The following is a 22,261-nucleotide window of genomic DNA, read 5'->3' on the forward strand; positions in this document are numbered from 1 at the left end:
ACTATGCTCGGGTCCATGTATTAATCGGACCTTCGGGTCCGGACCCCGATCTTAATTGGGTCTTCTTGTTTGTCACCATACCCGGACCCTATATAGGGTTTGGTCCGGGTAAACCTGACCTGACACCCCTAGTTACAATCATATGTTTCTTACAAAATTTAAGTATTTATTGTAATATTTTTATTTTTCTTGATGTTTTACATTTTTGGTCTCACCTAGGCCCTGACTAGTCTTCATAGCGGTCTTCTACTTAGGCTCCTATTAGCACTTTTGACAACTAAGTGTCAACCTCAAGTTTGAGGGTTAGCATCTATGTCGCATAGAGAATTTTGCTATTGTTGCCGTGAATAAAAATGATAAGTTTGAAACCTAGAGGACCCGTACCTAAGAGTGACCGTTATTGGTATGGGTAGTGGGTACAACAACAACATGGGAGCTTGAAGTGTTATGAATGGATATTATGTTGCTGAAAGAGGCAAACATTAGCGTGTCCAAAACACTGAAAAGAGAGTAAGGGGGCGAAGCGGTTAAACAGGAAATATTGGTTAATTATAATAAGACTTGGGATTCAAAGAAGCTGTTGAAATTGTTTAACCCACTCAGTTCAATCCATAAGTTCAAGTCCGGATGGATGAACCTGAGTAGCTACTTACCGTTCAGACATCTATGAAAAAAATTTGAATCTCTCTTTCTATTGCTTTTCAAAAATCTAAGGATTTTGGTTTTCAAATATGAATCCTGTCTGAAATTCTGTAGCATCTTCCTTCCCCATCCCATTCGCGCATACACAGAAAATAAGGAGAAACTTATCCTGTAAGAAAAACTCAAAAATCTCAGAAAAAGTCATTCCTCTTTTCTTCAACTTGTTGAACTACTATTTGAGCAGGACTTTTTCAGACTCATGCCTATTTCTTCAACTTGTTGAACTACTACTTGAGCAAGACTTTTTCAGACTCGTGCCTATTTCTTCAACTTGTTGAACTGCTTCTTGAGCCAGACCTTTTCAGAAAAGGGTTCCAACTAATTTTAGCAATGGTTACTGCTTGAGCAGTGACCTTCGTGGTACCTGCTGAGGCTGAGCAACCTATGAATCAAGAAAGTTACATACTAGGGATTCGAGATTCATTGTCATACGTCTTCCTGATAGACTTGATGCCAACCGGTCTATCTTCCAACCAACATGGAGAACATTGCAAATTGTTGCAAACGAGGCATTATGATCTACACTGTTAATTAGCTAACCTGTTCAATTTCGACTCTCAAAAGAAGTAATATATGCTCTGCATCATCTTTTTTTTTTATTGTTTTTAGTCCCTTAATTTTTTCGTCCATTTCATATCTATACAACAAGGATTCTGGTGGCCACACTTGTCCCCGCATAAAATTCACATTCTTAGTGCCCGATATGTTTTATGGACCATTGAATCTTGTTCCGAAAAGATCATAAACAATTACAATTCGCATTTACAGCAAAAGACAATGTGAATATTAATATTCTAGGGATGTTAATTAGAACAAAAACATTTATGGTCATTTGGGGGACGTTTGTTTTGATCACATGAGAATCACTCTCTCATTCAAATGATGATTCTCATATTGCTTCAAATCTCATGTTCAACTGAACATGAAATTTGAATAGTGAAGTTATTTCGATTCTCATGAGATCCCAAATCACTCCACCGGTCAGATTTCAAATCTCATGGGTTGGGGTGTGATTTTGAATGTTTCATGGGTTTAAAAAAAGGAATGTGCCCCCAATGTTGGTCTTCTGCTCCTCCCCTTCCATCCCCGATGCCACCCTCCCTCCCTCAAGCGCCTCCGTGGCCTCGCCTCCGACTCCCCTTCCCTCCTCGTCTTCGTTGGATTCACCTCCATGGGTTTTGCCAGAAATCATGAAGGTGAACGTTGGGGTTGGGGTTTCTCCCATCGTTCGTTTTCTCCTCTCTCCTCAATCATCCCAAACTGCTCCTTCGGCCATCATCTCGGGTTGTAGCGGCGGCAGCTCTGGCCATCATCTTGTTGGAAAAAATCTTTAGTGTGGAGGGGAAGGATAGACGAGGCCCAAAGAGAGAGAGAGAGGTGGAGGGTTGAGGGTTTGGGGAGGAGATATTCATGAATTTAATTTTTTCTTTTCTATTTTATATTTTTTGTTGTTGTTTTGTTTTATGGTATTTTGAGATTCCATTTATGTTGATTTAATTTTTTTGTTGTTTTTCGGTTTTATATTTTTTTTTGAGATTTTATTTTTGAAGATCTATGTTTTTTTTTATATATTCTATTTCTGAAAATCTTTTTTTTTTATGTTTTGTTTTATGCTTTTTGTTGTTTTTCTGTTTTATGTTTTTTGAGATTCCATTTCTGAAAATCTAATTTTTTCTGTTTTATATTTTTTTGATATTTCATTTATGAAAATCTATTTTATTATTTTTTTATTTTTTGTTGTTTTTCTGTTTTATTTTTTTTTATATTCCAGTTCTGAAAATCTAAATTTTTCTATTTTTTGTTGTTTTTCTGCTTTATATCTTTTTGAGATTCCATTTCTCACGTTAAACAAACATGAGAATTGAAATCACATTATTTTGAATCTCATGGGATTTCAAATGTGATTTACTTTCACTAAAAACGCAACCAACCGTACCCTTGGTGGAGGCTCTCATGGTCCATTCAAGATTCGTAGTTCTTGAGATTCTCCCACACCTTAAAGCTATTTGGCACCAATTAAGGGGGGCATGTCCATGGCAAATGGTGACTCATCATTGTTAATCCCAAAGATTGAGTCATAAACCTCAGATTTTATGAAGTATTGCCCCCTTATTTTGTACAAACAAATTAAGGAAGATGAGTGTTTCAAGGATAAGGAAGGGGGACCTTAAAAATAAAACCTTAAAATACTAAAAAGATTAAAAATAATATTAAAATATTGTATAAACCTATCAATGTCGTGTCTACGTGACAAAGGATGTCCCTGTGACATAACCCCCGCCTCCCTTCTTTTACCCTCCCTCACCCTCATGCTCAAAGAAGAAGAAGAACGAGGTATGTCTCTCTATCTCTATCTTCTTCTCGTTGCTCCTTCTTCCTCCACTTATTTTACATCTCTACTATTTCTTCTCTTCTTCTCCTCCCATCCGAACACCTTAAGCCAACCCACCTAATCAGGTGTGTGGAGCCCTTGTGGGTGAGAACCTAGACACCAAACTTTGTTAACCTTCAAGTTCCAACGTATCATGCGGAAACCAAGGAATGGAGATGCATTATCTTCTCTATTGTCTGTCTTTTTTTTTGTCTTGTTTACCCGAAAGGTAACCGGAGAACTAAATTCAATATGATGTTTCTTTGTTCTAATGAATAAGGAGATTGCTCTTTTATCATATGGAAAAGCTCTTACACGTATTTTGGTGGAGATCCTCCAACCACATCTGGCCATCCGCACCCTTACTTGCATGGGTGAATGATTAATTTTATTATTAATATATAATTGATGAAAATTGAAGCCTTCATTGTGCAAACTTTCTAAACTTTGCAATTCATGCCATTTTTCGATGAGGAACAGGAAAACCAAACTCGGAAACAGAGAACTAGTCGCGCTGGCTATGATTGTCATATTTATGGTCACTGTCTCAGCAGTATAAACCCATGATGTATCCCTCACTGCCACGGATCGAGTAACATTGCTTTGGCTTAATGCCAAGGGGTGATGCTTGTGCGAATAGAACTTTGATTTCTTGCCTCACAGCTAAGGCCCCCTCCCACTGTGTCAAATCCCTTGGGGCTCTATGCAATTCATGCCATTGAGACTTGAATTTTAGACCTCCCACATGTTATCAAGTTGAGGGAAAGTTACCCGTTCAAAATTCACGAGGGACATCCCTTGCCACAAGGTCGAAGTTCGGTGCACATACCAAGCAAAACAAAATTCAAACAATTTATAGGGAAAGAAAAAGGTTCACCAAGTACCTTGAAATAACAGCCTTTATTTGCAAGAATCTCCAGGTAAACCCGGGTGGTCACACCCATGCCAGCTTTTATTAAAATAAAACCTTAAAATATTAACAATAACAAAAATGTTGTTAAAATATTGTATTAACCAGTCAATGTCGTGTCCACATGTTCATGCATGTCCTTGTGACATAACCCACGGGCCACCTTCTTTTACCCTCCCTCACCCTCACCCTGATGTTGAAAGAAGAGGAAGAAAAACGAGGTATGTCTCTCTCTCTCACTATCTCTATCTTCTATCGCTCCTTCTACTTCTTCCCCTTATTTTACTTTTCCTCTATTTCTTCTCTTCTCCTTCTTCTTCTCTCCTGTTCTTCCTCCCATCCGAACACCTTAATCCAACCCACCCAACCAGGTGTGTGGAGCCCTTGTGGGTGACTACGTAGACACCAAACTTTGTCAACTTTCAAGTTCCAATGTATCATGCAGAAACCAAGGAATGGAGATGCATTATCTTCTCTATTGTCTGCCTTTTTTTTGTCTTATTTACCTGAAAGGTAACCCAAGAACTAAATTCAATATGATGTTTCTTTGTCCTAATGAACAAGGAGATTGTTCTTTTGTCATATGGGAAAGCTCTTACAAGTATTTTGGAGGAGATCCTTCAACCATATCTGGCCATCCACACCCTACTTGCATGGGTGAATGATTAATTTTATTATTAGTGTATAATTGATGAAAATTGAAGCCTTCATTGTGCAAAGTTTCTAAACTTTGCAATTCATGCCATTTTCTGATGAGGAACAGGAAAACCAGACTTGGAATCAGGGAACTAGTCGCGTTGGCTATGCCTGACATATTTATGATCACTGTCTCAACAGTATAAACCCATGATGTATCCCTCGCTGCCAGGGATCGAGTTACCTTACTTTGGCTTAATGCTAGGGAGTGATGCTTGTGCGAATAGAAGCTTGATTTCCTGCCTCACAGCCAAGGCCCCCTCCCACTGTGTCAAATCCCTTGGGGCTCTATGCAATTCATGCCATTGAGACTTGAATTTTAGACCTCCCACATGTTATCAAATTGAGGGAAAGTTAGCCGTTCAAAATTCACGAGGGACATCACTTGCCCCAAGGTCGAAGTTGGGTGCACATACCAAGTAAAACAAAGTTCAAACAATTTATAGGGAAAGGAAAAGGTTCACCAATTTCCTTGAAATAACAACCTTTATTTGCAAAAATCCCCAGGTAAATCGAGGTGGGTCACACCCATGCCTGCTTTTATTAAAATAAAACCTTAAAATATTAAAAATAATAAAAACAATGTTAAAATATTGCATTAAACAGTTAATATCGTGTCCACATGTTCAAGCGTGTCCTTGTGACATAACCCACGACCCACCTTCTTTTACCCTCCCTCACCCTCATGCTCGAAGAAGAACGTGGTGCATCTCACTCTATCTCCATCTCTATCTTCTTCTTTCTCCCCTTATTTTGCTTTTCCACTATTTCTTCTCTTCACCTTCTTCTTATCCCCTGTTCTTCCTCCCATCCAAACACCTTAATCCAACCCACGTAACCAGGTGTGTGGAGCTCTTGTGGGTGACGACGTAGACACCAAACTTTGTCAACCTTCAAGTTCCAGCGTATCATGCAGAAACCAAAGAATGGAGATGCATTATCTTCTCTATTGTGTATCTTTTTTTTTCTCTTGGTTACCTAAAAGGTAACCCGAGAACTAAATTCAATATGATGTTTCTTTGTCCTAATAAATAAGGAGATTGTTCTCTTATCATATGGGAAAGCTCTTACATGTATTTTGGTGGATATCCTCCAACCACATCTGTCCATACACACCCCACTTGCATGGGTGAATGATTAGTTTTATTATTAATGTATAATTGGTGAAAATTGAAGCATTGTGCAAACTTTCTAAACTTTGCAATTCATGCAATTTTTCGATGAGGAACAGGAAAGCTAGTCTCAAAATCAGAGAACTAGTCGCGCTGGCTATGCCTACCATATTTATGGTCATTGTCTGAGCATTATAAACCCATGATGTATCCCTCACTGCCAGGGATCAAGTTACCTTGCTTTGGCTTAATGCCAGAGGGTGATGCTTGTGCAAATAGAACCTTGATTTCTTGCCTCACAGCCAAGCCCCCCTCCCACCGTGTCAAATCCCTTGGGGCTCTATGCAATTCATGCCATTAAGACTTGAATTTTACACCTCCCACATGTTATCAAGTTGAGGGAAAGTTACCCGTTCAAAATTCACGAGGGACATCCCTTGCTACAAGGTCGAAGTTGAGTGCACATGCCAAGCAAAACAAAGTTCAAACAATTTATAAGGAAAGAAAAAGGTTCACCAAGTTCCTTGAAATAATAGGCTTTATTTGCAAAAAGCCCCAGATTAACCCGGGTGGGTCACACTCAAGCTTGCTTTTATTAAAATAAAACCTTAAAATATTAAAACAATAAAATAATGTTAAAATATTGCATTAACCTATCAATGTTGTGTCCACATGTTCAAGCATGTCCCTGTGACATAACCCACACCCCTCTTCTTTTACTCTCCCTCACCCTCACCCTCATGCTCGAAGAAGAAGAATAACGAGGTACGTCTCTCTCTATCTCTATCTGTATCTTCTTCTCGCTCCTTCTTCTTCCTCCCCTTATTTTAGTTCTCTATTTCTTCTCTTCTCCTTCTTCTTCTCTCATGTTCTTCCTCCAATTCGAACACCTTAAGCCAACTCACCTTATCAGGTGTGTGGAGCCCTTGTGGGTGACTACGTAGACACCAAACTTTGTCAACCTTCAAGTTTCAACGTATCATGCGGAAACCAAGGAAAGGAGATGCATTATCTTCTCTATTGTCTGTCTTTTTTTGTCTTGTTTACCTGAAAGGTTGTAATACCAGTGAATTTTATTAGATAAATAAACTTAAAATTTACGTCTTTAGGTTGTTACAAGGATATTTTATTGTTTTAATTGTTTATTTGTACTTGAATCTCGAATATCCTATTTGAATCTTCAATGTTGGATTTTTAGTATTATGTTCGGATTTTTCAATATTTCATTCGAATCTTAGATATCGGATCACGAACATTAAATTGTAGATTTAATAAAAGATTTTGGTCAAATGGATTGGATCTTTGGTTTTGGATAATGAGTATCAGGGTCCAATTTGATATTGGATCCAAGTCGAATTCAGTGGATCCGTGAAGTTTAAATTAAATGTTAATGCAAAATTTTTTATTTTGGGCCTATAACACTTTATTGGGATCTATAATAACCTAGGCAATGTTTGAATCTCCATTATTTCATTTGGATCTTGAACGTTGGATCTTTAATTTTCAATGTCAATTTTATTAGTCATTTCATTCATGTTATATAGATTTCATTGCTATTTAACTTAGAATTCATTGGATTTCATTCTTATATAAAGTCCATGTGTTATTTCATGTGAATTTTTCGTCAATAAATTCTGTAAATTTTATTGTCATTAGATTTATGTATACTTAACTTTTTGTAAAAAGCTTGATTTAATTTGAAATTATTATCATAAAAAAAAAGATTAGCATCTGTTTTGAATCCTCTGAAAATTCCAGATTTTCTTTTAGCAGACTTGTGGGTCTGAGAACTCCCCGATGGACGACCCAAATCTTCCTCAAAAAAAAATACATTGGGGGTATCGCGGGTCACGAGTCCGGTCGACCCAGACCCACACCCGTATGTGTGTTAAAAATAAATCACGTTAAAAAAAAAACCTAAATAGGGTTTTCGTTTGCCCTTATGAGAAGCCCCTCTCCCCATGTCCCTCTGTTTATCTGGTCCTCCTCCCTCTTTTTCCCTCCACACGCACTCTCCTCCCTCTTGCCATCTCCCTTCCCCTACTTCTCTCTCACTACCTCGTTATCTCTCTTCCTCCCTCACTCTCTCACGACGTGACGAAGGAGCAAGGCTGCAGACGAATTCGGAAAAGGGGAAAAAGCTTCCAAAGGTAGGATTTACTGCGTTTTTCCAAATGTACCACGTTTCAAGCATGCAATGTAGGTTTTACGGCGATTTTAGCATATACCGTGAAACCTAAATCAGGAATTTGGGATTTTGGTCTGCCGTAAGTCCAAAATCGAAACAAATTTGGGGACTAGAGTGGCCGTAAATCCCAAATCGAAAAGAAAGGGGTTTTAGGGTTGCCGTAAACCCCAAATCGAAAATTTTGGGGATAAGTGGCCGTGAACCCCAAATTGAAAATTTGGTTGAAGGGTTTGCACTTGGATTCAACACTTTTTTTATTCTTTCAGCATTAGCATAAGTCCTTGAAACCGAGGTACTGTCATGTGAATTTCCGGTTGGTATGAGTTTCGGTATTTGCACGTGGATTGATTTGAGTTGCACACGCGGGAGCCTTTCGTTTGGTCCCCTGTCTACCGTATCAATAAACAGTGAGTGCGTACTCACAGAAAATACTAAAGCCGATGTGAGAAATCAAGGAGAGATTAGATTCCAAGTTGTGAGGTTGTCGTGTATTTGGGTGTGAGGTCTGTGGACCGAAACCCTAGCCTGTAGTTGCGATACGTGTTTTAACAGGGTAACATATACAGAAAGATTTCGGATATGTATGACTGCATGTTTGCATCAATGAATCTGCGTATGTGTATCTTAACCTAAACCTGAAAATGTATGTGTTTTGCAGCAACGAATCTGTATGTTTTTTTTTCTCAATCTATTCTGCATATGACTGCTTAATTTTGGAAAACAATATGTTGTTTTATCAATAAAACCTGTGGTGCATGTGATATTTTCTGAGATAGCTAACTGAAAATTTTGCAGTGGCACTGGATGTAATGCCATGTGATACTCTGCGTTAAACTAAATGATCAATATACACAACTTAGACTGATCCATAACTCTCATATAGGTAATCTGAGTTCTGGAACTGTATGGGATAAAACGATTGTGCATTTACATTGTCCACATTATGCTACGTTAAATGGATTACAGAAATAGAGGTTGGACATTCTGTTTTCTTTTGGTTCCATGACTGGAAGTCGATAGTTATAGGTTTTCAATTGACATCTCATTGTTAATTTTAATGCCAATATGTGTGAACATGGACCATTCAATATTTCTCATCAGCATGTTCTGAGTTTTTAGAAATATTCCTGAGTTGTGTCATAAAACCTTTTGACATACCTGCTTCTATTAGATAAATAATCAGTAATAGGTACATACTTCTAACTATGTAGGAAATAATATTAAAGTCTCTTAGTTGAGGTAGCACAACAACAACGTTGATTGTCTGTGATAGGGGTTGACTGAAATTGATATAGGTTAATTTTAATGACAGTATTTTGCTGTTTTAATCTTAATAATGGTTTTAAACTTCGGTGTAGTGCCCTATGCAATTCCATTAGACATTTATGGGTTAAATACAATGGTTGAATGATCATAGGGAGTAAGTTTGTTAATAGAAATTAAATTTCTGTGAGGATCCATGATAGAAATTACATTTTTGTGTGTTAAGATCCATGACAAACCTCTGAACCTGTGCATTTTCTGCATCTTAACACATATCTGAATCTGTACATTTTCTGCAATGTAAAAATACCACAGTATGTGTTTGCCTATCTATATTTCCAACCCAACTATGTGCTCAGCTGGAAAATCGGCAATTTTTAATATTAAAAGATCAGTCATGGGTCTCAAGCATCTATATGAATGTGAAAGGAAGAGAAAATTCAGTTTAGTACTATATGAATGATCTTTAATCATAACTCTCAGTTTCAACTTTTGTAAAAGCAAGTAAGCTGCATGTGCCATGATTCACTCTTACAAATGAATATGAACAACAAATGTCGTGATTCTACATAGATTGGTGGTTGTTCTTATGGTGGGATATATAACTTGAGTTGTGAAGAATGATTGTTCATATGCACTTTATCTATGCAAAATGTAAGTGGCGTTATACTGTTGCATGAACTCTGTGTGTTATACTGAAAATGAGTTTGGTATTTTCTTTAGAACATCACCATGATATTATACATGATCTTCATCTTTGCACCTTAGTTCTTGCGATTGAATGCAAGACGCATGTACTATGACTTATAGTTGTGATTTAGCTGCATATTTGCTGGGGATCAACTGCCTACTAAGCTGCTTATTCTCTCTTGTTCAAATACATGTCAAGTTGCATATTTTTCTGAAGTGCAAATGCCTAATAAACCACATATTTTCTGAAATTATCAAATGCCAACTAAGCTGTATACCTTGTGGAATGTTCAAATGTGAATGTGTTGGAGAAAAGCATATAGTTGTATTACCAAATCTTTGAGATTACACTACATACTCTCTAAAGAAAACAAACGGGTCTTTGTTTATTTGGCGAGAGTTGTCAGTGTACATCACCTTGTATTGGGACACTGCAAGTTTAAAACCTAATGGTAGGTTGTGGCAGTTTGCTATTAAAAAAATATATATAATGATGAAGAATAGAGTTTATGAGCGGCTGCAGGTTGGGCATCGATCGAGAAATTGATTTATACTGTTCCCGGGATAATTTGATTTCCTCTTGATTTATTAGTTCATGTCATCGAAACTCTGATGTTGTTATTTATTTGATAATGAAATAAAATAAGTGATGTTGCTCTCTACTGTAATGTTTCAGAATGCTTAACCTCATAGTATTAATTGTTTTCGCTATTATATATTTTTTTTTCTAAAAAATTTGGGTTAAAATTTCTGGGCGTTACAAAGGACTCGAGAACTAAATTCAATATGATGTTTCTTTCTCCTAATGAATAAGGAGATTGTTCTTTTATCATATGGGAAAGCTCTTACATGTATTTTGATGGAGATCCTCCAACTACATCTGGCCACCCGCACCCTACTTGCACGGGTGAATGATTAATTTTATTATTAATGTATAATTGGTGAAAATTGAAGCCTTCATTGTGCAAACTTTCTAAACTTTGCAATTCATGCCATTTTCCGACGAGGAACAAGAAAACCAGACTTGAAATCAAAGAACTACTCACGCTCGCTATGCCTGTCATATTTATGGTCACTGTCTCAGCAGTATAAACCCATGATGTAACCCATGCTGTCAGGGATCGAGTTACCTTGCTTTGGCATAATGCCAGTGGGTGATGCTTGTGCAATTAGAACCTTGATTTCTTGCCTCACAGCCAAGGCCCCCTCCCACTGTGTCAAATCCATTGGGGCTCTATGCAATTCCTGCCATTGAGACTTGAATTTTAGACCTCCCACATGTTATCAAGTTGAGGGAAAGTTACCCTTTCAAAATTCACGAGGGACATCCCTTGCCACAAGGTCGAAGTTGGGTGCACATACCAAGCAAAACAAAGTTCAAACAATTTATATGGAAAGAAAAAGGTTCACCGAGTTCCTTGAAATAACAGCCTTTATTTGCAAAAATCCCCAGGTAAACCCGGGTGGTCACACCCATGACTGCTTTTATTAAAATAAAACCTTAAAATATTTAAAATAATGTTAAAATATTGCATTAACCAGTCAATGTCGTGTCCACATGTTCAAGCGTGTCCTTGTGACATAACCCACGACCCTTCTTTTACCCTCCCTCACCCTCATGCTCGAAGAAGAACAAGGTACGTCTCACTCTATCTCTATCTCTATCTTCTTCTCGCTCGCTCTTCCTCCTCCCCTTATTTTGCTTCTCCTCTATTTCTTCTCTTCTCCTTCTTCTTATCCCCTGTTCTTCCTCCCATCCAAACGCCTTAATCCAACCCACCTAACCAGGTGTGTGGAGCCCTTGTGGGTGACTACGTAGACACCAAACTTTGTCAACCTTCAAGTTCCAACGTATCATGCGGAAACCAAGGAATGGAGATGCATTATCTTCTCTATTGTCTATCTTTTTTTTGTCTTGTTTACCTGAAAGGTAACCCGAGAACTAAATTCAATATGATGTTTCTTTGTCCTAATGAATAAGGAGATTGTTCTTTTATCGTATGAGAAATCTCTTACATGTATTTTTGTGGATATCCTCCAACCACATCTGGCCATCCACACCCCACTTGCATGGGTGCATGATTAATTTTATTATTAATGTATAATTGGTGAAAATTGAAGCCTTCATTGTGCAAACTTTCTAAACTTTGCAATTCATGCCATTTTCCGATGAGGAACAAGAAAACCAGACTTGGAATCAGAGAACTAGTTGCCCTGGCTATGCCTGTCATATTTATGGTCACTGTCTCAACAGTATAAACCCATGATGTATCCCTCGCTGCCAGGGATCGAGTTACCTTGCTTTGGCTTAATGCCAGGGGTGATGCTTGTGCGAATAGAACCTTGATTTCTTGCCTCACAACCAAGGCCCACTCCCACTGTGTCAAATCCCTTGCGGCTCTATGCAATTCATGCCATTGAGACTTGAATTTTAGACCTCCCACATGTTATCAAGTTGAGGGAAAGTTACCTGTTCAAAATTCACCCCTCCTCCATCTTCTTCTTGCCCTGTTCTTCCACCCCTCCTCCATCTTCTTCTTGCCCCTTCTTCTTCCGTCCCCTCTTCTTGCCTGAAACAAAATGTGCCGTTGACCGTAACCTGTCATGTAGGAGACTGCTCTATTTAACTTAATAATCTGATGAATGCGCAACTTATAGCCATGGTTAAACCTGCTCATTTGACCACCACAGCTGAATCAGACAAGTGAAAGATGGATCAATGTCGTGCATCCTCGGTCATGCTCTCTCAACGGCGTGTAGCCATTGGAGCTACGAGTGCACTGGTACAGAACATGTAACAGTTTAAGCAAAGAGGGATCCTTACTCCTCAATGCAGCAGTGATCTTATCATACTTACCATTTTTCGGATTTAATGATACCAACTAGAGTTAGTGCAAAGGTTGTTAGCAGGATCTGTGTAGGCACATATCACACGAGAACTATGCTACTTCTAGGCCTATGCATTGCTTAATGAGACCTTGTCCATGCCTCAGTGCTTTTCATAATATTGCATTAACCTGTCAATGTCGTGTCCACGTGTTCAAGTGTGTCCCTGTGACATAACCCGCACCCGCCTTCTTTTACCCTCCCTCACCCTCATGCTCGAAGAGGAAGAAGAATGAGGTACGTCTCTCTCCCTCTCTCTATCTTTATCTTCTTCTCGCTCCTTCTTCTTCCTCCCCTTATTTTACTTCTCCTCTATTTCTTCTCTTCTCCTTCTTCTCTCCTGTTCTTCCTCCCATCCTCCCTTTTCTTCTCTCCCCTTCTTCCATCACCTCTTCTTCCTTCCCTTGTTCTTCTTCTTTTTCTCTTCTCCTTCTTCCCCCCTCTGTTTCTTCTCTTCTCCCCTGTTCTTCCACCCCTCCTGCCCCTTCCTCTTCCGTCCCCTCTTCTTCCTCCCCCTTCCCTCTTCTTGCCCCAAACAGAATGTGTCACTGACCGTAACCTGTCATGTAGGAGACTGCTCTATTTAACTTAATAATCTGATGAATGCGCAACTTATAGCCATGGTTGAACCTGCTCATTTGACCACCATAGCTAAATCAGACAAGTGAAAGATGGATCAATGTCCCTTACTGCGTGTAGCCATTAGAGCTACGAGTGCACTGGCACAAAACATGTAACACTTTAAGCAAAGAGGGATCCTTACTCCTCAATGCAACAATGATCTTATCATATTTACCATTTTTTTATTTAATGATACCAACTAGAGCTAGTGCAAAGGTTCTTAGCACGATCTGTGTAGGCACATATCACACGAGAACTATGCTACCTCTAGGCCTATGCATTGCTTACTGGGACCTTGTCCATGCCTCAGTGCTTTTCATAATATTGCATTAACCTGTCAATGTCGTGTTCAAGCGTGCCCCTATAACATAACCTCCCCCCCCCCCCCTCTCTTTTACCCTCCCTCACCCTCATGCTCGAAGAAGAGGAAGAAGAATGAGGTACGTCTCTATCTCTATTTCTATCTTCTTCTCGCTCCTTCTTCTTCCTCCCCTTATTTTACTTATCTATTTCTTCTCTTCTCCTTCTTCTTCTCCTCTGTTCTTCCTCCCATCCTCCCTTTTCTTCTCTCCCCTTCTTTCTTTCCTCGCCTCTTTTTCCTTCCCCTGTTCTTCTTCTTTTTCTCTTCTCCTTCTTCTTCATCCTCCTCTTCTTCCCCCCCTTTGTTTCTTCTCTTCTCCCCTGTTCTTCCACCCCTCCTCCCTCTTCTTCTTGCCCCTTCTTCTTCCATGCCCTCTTCTTACTCCCCCTTCCCTCTTCTTGCCTGAAACAGAATGTGCCGCTGACCGTAACCTGTCATTTAGGAGACTGCTCTATTTAACTTAATAATCTGATGAATGCACAACTTATAGCCATGGTTGAACATGCTCATTTGACCACCACAGTTGAATCAAACAAGTGAAAGATGGATCAATGTCCCTCACTGCGTCGACGCGGGTGTGACACCTGTCTGACTGAATCCCTATGACATAGATTAGGGCAAATATTTGCCCTAATCCTCCCTTCCTCTCCTCTCGACCTATCCTCCTGAAGCCTTCGCCGAACCTCGCCGCCGCCGCCTGCTTCGCCAGACCTCTCCTCCTCAGGTACGCTCTCTCCTCTCTGACTCCCTCTGCTCTCCTCTTCGACCCCTTCCCTGCACAAAGAGGGCACAGGGAGGGGGCTCGGCCCCTCCCCTGCCAACAGAGAGTGCAGGGAGGGGGCTCAACCCCTACCCTGCACAAAGAGGGAGGATCGGGAGGGGGCTCAACCCCTACCCTGCACAAAGAGGGAGGACAGGGAGGGGGCTCGACCCCTCTCCTGCACAAAGAGGGAGGATATGGAGGGGTTTCGGCCTTTCCCTTGCCAACAGGGAGCGCAGGGAGGGGGCTCGGCCCCTCCCCTTGCCGCTATGTGTGTTTTCCGATGTTTGGTATGTGTTGGCTCAGGTGGGGAGTCGAAACAGCTCTCCTTCCTGCATTGATATTTTCAATGTCAGAATCGACAGATGACGCTTCGCAGTTATGAGGCCTTCGGGCCAGTGCTGCGATGTTTACGAGGGATGCTACCTGCCAGTAGTCATATGCTTGTCTCAAAGATTAAGCCATGCATGTGTAAGTATGAACTAATTCAGACTGTGAAACTGCGAATGACTCATTAAATCAGTTATAGTTTGTTTGATGGTACCTGCTACTCGGATAACCGTAGTAAAGCTAGAGCTAATAGTCTTGTAGAATAGAATTGTAGGTTGTTAATTTGATTTATTGCATGCATGATAAATTGATTTGATGATATTGTGATAATTGTTTTTTATTTCATTATTGTTAATGTTGTTAACTGATAAAAACTTTATATATATATATATATATATATATATATATATATATATATATATATATATATATATATATATATTTGCCACACCCCCGCACCCAAGGTTTTTGAAACTGTTGCACCCCTGCCCTCGGCCCAGCACCCGCACCCATGTGACATAGATTTTAAGATTGCAAAAAGTTGCTTTCTAATTATTACAATGTGGTTCCTACGTTGGCAGGTTCAGAACAAAATTTACTTCCATGATCATGTTGCATTGGAACAAATGTCTCAGACGAAGCAATTTTTCATGTGGGATCAGAACTTTGTTTACTGGTCGTCAAGTTGGTTAGTGTCATGGAATCATCTGGATTCACATTAGGCATCTGTACTTCTGCTCTACAATAACTTGTTTTTCTTTGTTAATATCACTCTCAGAAGTAGCACAATGCATTTCAATATGTTTTATGAAATTATGACCTAATGCAATCTTGGGATGCTGTTGGAAGCTTGAGAACCAGATAAATGATCAGTGCATTTTGGTTTGGCTTTTGCATTTAGCAGCTCTGAGTCATGGTCATCATTGATACCATCACTATCATGATGATGATATCATCATTAATATCACCAATAAGGTAATCTTTGTTGTCATCTAAGAACTCTTTCAAAAGTACTGTAATCAACGCAAAGATGGAGTTATTAGTTGTCTTTGTAAATGAGTCAATCTCTTTCTAAGTCATTCTCAATATAATATAACTAGGAAGACAATGGCATCTTTGTTATTTCTTCATGCTTTTACCTAATGTTACTATCATTTAGTCTTGTTAATATCAGTTCTCTGTCTTCTGTAATTGAAAATATGTGGGCATGCTTGGTAGTAGAAGTTTTCCTGAAGGTGCAAAACTAGATGCATGTTGATTGACATCAGTCTGAATTGCTTATGTTGTCTGCTTTAAATAGTCAAGTTTTAGCAGTGATCCTACTCAAGAGGCAGTTCTTTAAATGATGCCCATCCTAAAGAGTTCCTACTAGAGTTTAATTTTAAAAGTAGTTTAGTCTCAGGGTGTTTAGAATTAGGGGTGCACACGAGCCAAGCTCGAGCCGAGCTTGGGCTGTTCAAGCTTGGCTTGACCAGAAATACCACTGCTCAAACTTGGCTCGAGCTTGGAGGCGAGCTTGAACAACATTGTCCAAGCACGGCTTACTCCGAGCTCAAGCCGAGCCGAGCTTGACCGAATTCTAAAAAAAATGCTGTTTTACTTTTTTCAAGCGGCAGGATTTGATCCCGCTGTAATGAAAGAGGGAAAACAATACAATAAAATGCCTCTTATGGGCTTACAAGAGCTCAAGAACAACGACCACTTATGGGTCAATATGGATACTGGTAGAGGTATGAGGTACTAGTATTGGTACAGGTGAGAGTTTAAAATGCTTCAGGTACATTTCTTATAACGGTTAAAAGTATCAATCTGGACTTTAGTCTAATATCAGTTCTATGTTTGTATCTATTTGCACTAGAAGCAAAAGTAGCCAACCTACTCACTTGGTATCAACTTTGGAATGAGACTGTTTGTGCAATAGGTAAATCTGCTCTGTCCATGGAAGAATATTGAAGATGAAATCCAAGACACGAGCTGATTTAGATTTTAGTAGGAAACTTGATTTTCCAAGCAACTTTAGATTTTTCCCTGCATTTAAGATCCACATGCCCAATGTTAGAGGTGATCTCCATCAAATGATCAGAATCACAATTTAGGATCTGCTTTAAAATGGCTACGTCACCCCTTCCAAAAACTTGATCTCCAAATAATTAGAAGCCGTAGAAAATGCTAGTGTTGGAATGGTCTTATTAGGAACTTCTAAAATGAGAGAGTTATGGAATGAGGATGGTTCGAAAATACCTGAGACAATCACGTTGGCACTCAAGCTGTTAGCACAATCAGAATTGGAAATTTTATCAGTTATCTTATATACTATCTTAGATTCAGCTCTGTGGGGAAACAACTCTGATTATTCTGGCCTATCTGGAGTATCCAACATGCACTCTTACTAATAATTGAGCTAAAATCCATATTTTGTGAATCTTGCAAAACATGAAATCAACTTAAGTTGGAACCTACCTTTCAAAAAGAGTAATTTCTTACTTTTCCAACTTCATGAACTCTTTTTTGCCAACTTCATTGCCAAGCTGTCGATTAGTTCAACAGGAAGATCTATTGATAAAATTGCAGCGTATAACTTATTAGGGATTTCATCCATCTATTTGTGGTAGTAAGACCCCTTTAAAGGCCTTTGACAATCTTGCAGATTACATACTTCACATCAAAGTTGAGGAGTTAGCTTATGAATTCTCACTCAAATGGGAAGCGATATTATACCATATCTGACCGTACGATCAACCATTTTGTATCTGATGGGTCCACTACTATAAAGTGCAAATTCGAGACCAATCACAACCAATCTTCACTGCCTAACATTGTTGGTAGAAGTTGTCATTGTCGTAAACAGATAGTTTGATGTTCTTGTCCCAAGAGACTTTATTGCTATCCTCTATTTTGTTGAAGAATCTTTTGATGCCATCTCATCCCCGTTTCCATCTGCATTGAATGCTAATGTCATTGTCATTGGGTGCTCCCAGAACATGCCATAGGAGTTAATGATTTGCAATAACCAGACATGAATTACTGTAAATTAGGCAGAAATTGTTGTTCTTGCTTGCTTCAGAGCGGCTTGACAATTCTTGCTTTTTTTTGCTGTCAAGATTGTCATGGCTATATAGTTATGGTAATTATTAACTTATTACCCATTCTTGGACATCAATCATCATGAAAATTTCTCATTTTACTTATGTTAGTTTTGGGACTTTTACTTTATCGGACAATTCTTTCACCAGGTGGCAACATTCATAATGGTGGAAATAATAAGTCAGATGAGAGTGCAGATGATTTTGAGCGTCGAATATTTGGTGGATTCAGTGACAATGGTCCAGATACAGATCCTTTCTATCAGAAACTCGATAGACTGGAAAAGGCACGTGGGTCTCGACTAAATAGTGGGGACAACTCAATATTTCAATATGGTCTAGATGATATTGGGACTTTTGATACATTGTCAGATGGAATGGATGGAAAGTTGAAGAAGGCGGCCATGTCATATCCATACAATGATGAGATAAAGAATGATGATTATGCATTCAGACCAGATGTGAATTTTAGACAGGGTATGACATATACAATTAAGGTATGCAAATATTATAAGTCTTTTGCATTTGGTTATTGTTTTCAAGTTTATGTCAAGACATGAGATTGGGGAAAAGTGAGCAATCTGAGAAACTATTTGATGGTTTTCATCAATTTGCATCTAGTATAAAATTTTCAGAAATGACAACAAATAACAATTTTCATGGGTTTCTTAGAGATTCTGATTTTTTTTGCAAATTTAGTGGATCATTTTTAAATGAAAAAAATGATATTTTTGCTTTGCCTTTTATGGTGGTTTGTGGATTATGGGATTGAAAATTCAACATTTTTTTGTTCTCTATGTTTCTAACTGTTGTTTTTTGTTTTCCAAAGGTTTTAAGCAAAAATTCAGAAATTATTGGGGGATGGGAAATGAAAAGGAGCTTCATACAAAATCTATAGTTGGAGTTGATTCACTGATTCCAACTCTCACCATTGTTTGGGAGCTATGATATGACAAATCAAAGGAGATGGGATGGGATTTGGCAGGCCCAAATGCCTTTCACCTCCCAAAACCCAGCTATTGGCAACTTCAATGTGGGACACACTTTCGCCTCCCTTCCCAACTCCTTTTTATTTGTAGATGGCCATTTGGGAGCTAGTAATTGGAAAGGGGATGCCAATTCCAGCTGGTAGTGATGTCAACTCCCAAACGATGGTGGGTGTTAGCAAATGCCAACATTCACAAATCTTGGATTAGGGATATCCAGGATTTTGCATTTGAGTGCCAAATATTGGCTCCCAAACAGAGCATTTAAGTTTTTTGTTTTGCCTGCATGAGAAATTGCCCACTTTCAAGATGGCACATTTTCTCATCTTGGTTGAAACAAATGAACCGTGAGTGTTACATGAAATAACTTGTTACAAACTTTATAAATTGTACATCTATGACATTACTTGCACACTTCACTTGAAACTGATCACTGCACAATTGTAATTGTTATTGTGATTGTCATATGTTTGATAAGGAAATGTGCTTACAAAAGCATGCTTAGTTCCTTAGAGAGAAAGGATAATTTTTTTTGGCAATTGGTGTACTTGAGAAAATACATTAACTTAAATTTGACCGATAATTGTCCCTTCCTATGCGCCAGAGCAAGATAAAAGTGTAGCATGAAATTCCAAACAAAGGACTGTTAGCTGGGAATGATGCATATATTTAAAACCTTTAGACAACAAAATCCCACATAAGTTGCAGTTGAAGCTACCTCAACCTAATTTTCGGAAAAAATGCAAGGTGAAAGCAGTGGACTCATACCTATGACTCTGTTGTTCTGTTTATACCTTTAGGCAGTTTGTTAGTTGGTGAACTGCAGCTTTAAGCTCAAGAAAAATTCTAAAATAACTTACAAACAGATGTGGAGGGGCATTTTCATCATCTTACACAACGAGGATATTCTAGACAATACTTGGTGCTGCAGGGTGCCAGGGACATACTGGTATTATGTGAATAATTGAGTTTTCAATGATAATGTAATTTATATAATGGCATTAAATGTATCAGATACACACCTATTACCTAAGGACATTATTATAATTTAGCATATCCATGCAATTACAAATAGGAAATAAATGGAGCATCCAATTGGATTCATTTTTCCCGGTCTTTTTTCTTCAGCAACCAGGTTTTCTCTCATATCTTCTTCTTACCTTTGTTGTTACACATACAATGCAAATCCTTTATTGCGTTAGAGTAGGAACACAATCATTAAGGTACTTTCAGTCCCTTTCTCACCTAATCTCCATTAGTTTTTTTTATATCTCTTTTCAAGCCAGGTGTTCTTTATCTCCTTAGACTTCCCTTTTTTCAATCTCTTCTTGATTAGAAATCAAACCCAAGATCCCAAAATTTTTCTTTAGATCAAATCACTGTTTTACTCAGAAAAAGTTATGTTGCTGACATTATTAGGCCATATAGCTGATGTCAACATAGAGGGCAAACTATGTTAGCGGTGCCACTGGTGAATCTTCCTGATTTTGCAACAGATTGCACCCCAATTTCAGTAAACACATACTCTCTTAAAACAAAAAAAGAGAAGAAAAGATGGGAAAAAAGAGAGACAAACCTAAAAACTTGATCAGATCTTCTAACTGTGGTCAGATTTGAAATCTTCCTTGCATTTATATTCTACTTTATCTCTTTGAAATCTTCTTTTAGAATTTCTTAAACGTTGCTATTTCCTTTTTTCTATTATTTTAACCATGATTAGTATTACCTCCTTGTTTCTTCCTCCATTGGTCAGAAAAAATCTCAATCAATCAATTTTCTTGCGTGCAAAAAATTATTTCATTCCTTCATAGTTTGGGATTGATGGGAGTTTATCTGCATCACCGAGTATGTGTCAATGGATGACATTGATTAGAAAGATTGATGGGGCACCTTGATGGAAATTTGCTATTTGGTATTTTGAACTAGCAAACTTTGATTCAATTTCTGCTGATTCTATTCTTTTTTTCATAAAATTGTACTCAATCTGAGAATGTTGGATCTATCATGGAAGTTAGGACTCTGAGCAGGAGCCAATGCGTTTCTGTTATTGCAGTATGCAGTGGATCAACATATCTTTATTCCCAATGTGTGGTAAGGCTGCCTAGTGACTACCCATATCATTTAAGAGAAGAAGATGAACAAGTTACGGAGATAAGGAGAGGAATGTTTGACCTTTTGAATCCTTTTCATGGCTCTGATACCATAGTACTTGAGATTTGGCCTGTAAATGTGTAAAACTTGCTTTTGATACCATAGAAGTTTCTGTTCTTGATTATGGATGAAAGAGAGGAGAGGAGAGGAGAGGAGAGAACAGTGTATGAGAAGCTAGCCATCATCCTTTCTTTTATTCTTAAAGAGTGTAGTTTCTCTAGTCAAACCATTATTATGATAATGTCATGTTTTTTGCCATGGTGGTAAAATTACCATTTACCCTGGATGTCCAATAACCAACTGTCATCTTTTATCAATAAAATTATGGAATGAAGCAAACATCTAGGACATGGTTTTAGAGTTTTTATAATGGTATTAAAGAATGTGGCTTTGTTAAGATTGCAATATAAAATTCTTTGTTTACATAACGAGATTCTATTGGCATTGTAGTTATTCTATTCTATGTGGTTGATATAATTGTTATAACTTATAAGAGGTTTGGCTCTGAAAATTCAAAAGAACTTATGAAAGGTTCAAGATGAAAGACAAACAATTTAGTTTTTTTGGGGGGATAGGAAGTGGACAGGTCCAATAATGAAGTTAATCGCAGAAAACACGTGTATAATGAGCCTATAGACACCCTGAATGAACAAGTTATTGGCTCGAGAAGGAAAGTTGAAGTTGTTGGATAAGAGAAGTATCACATGTTAAGCGGCTTCCAGTATTTGGCAATAACCAGGCCAGGCATTGCTTACACAGTGAAGCAGATTTGTCAGTTCATGCATTCAGCAACAACGGTTCACATGAAAGAGAGTTGTGATGTACCCACAAAAGTTTCAAAGCTCTAATAATCTGATCATAATCACAAATATAACTGATTTTAATATTTTTTTTATTTTGAACCCTTTTTTTAAATAAAAATATTGTTTTTAATTAAAATATCTAGAATGGAAACGTCACTATATTTTCATGACATGTTTTATTAAGATTTTTTTATCTTTAAGTTTTCAATTTTAAAAATGCTAGGTTTTTTGACATTAAAAAATACTTTTTTTGTAGGAATTTCCTGGGCAGTATTTGTTCTTCATGTAACCATGGTGATATGATCTGCACTCAACGCATATATATACATCTCATTTTACAATTATGTG

The 22,261-nt window shown here is 38.2% G+C and overlaps 1 protein-coding gene across 1 annotated transcript in view; it reads left to right on the forward strand.

Annotated features, from left to right (window-relative positions):
* The first annotated feature begins 7,732 nt into the window (after positions 1-7,732).
* Positions 7,733-22,261, forward strand: part of LOC149838464 (uncharacterized) — a 31,406-nt gene continuing 16,877 nt past the window's right edge. Inside the window, exons 1-3 of the mRNA XM_090006603.1 lie at positions 7,733-7,941; positions 15,472-15,578; positions 18,124-18,470. Coding sequence (XP_089862729.1) covers positions 15,494-15,578; positions 18,124-18,470 — 432 coding nt within the window. The 5' untranslated portion in view covers positions 7,733-7,941; positions 15,472-15,493. The remainder of the gene's footprint in view (positions 7,942-15,471; positions 15,579-18,123; positions 18,471-22,261) is intronic.

Source organism: Nuphar pumila, chromosome 5, assembly GCF_984573655.1.
Source record: "Nuphar pumila chromosome 5, dmNupPumi1.hap1.1, whole genome shotgun sequence".
Taxonomy (NCBI): Eukaryota; Viridiplantae; Streptophyta; class Magnoliopsida; order Nymphaeales; family Nymphaeaceae; genus Nuphar; species Nuphar pumila.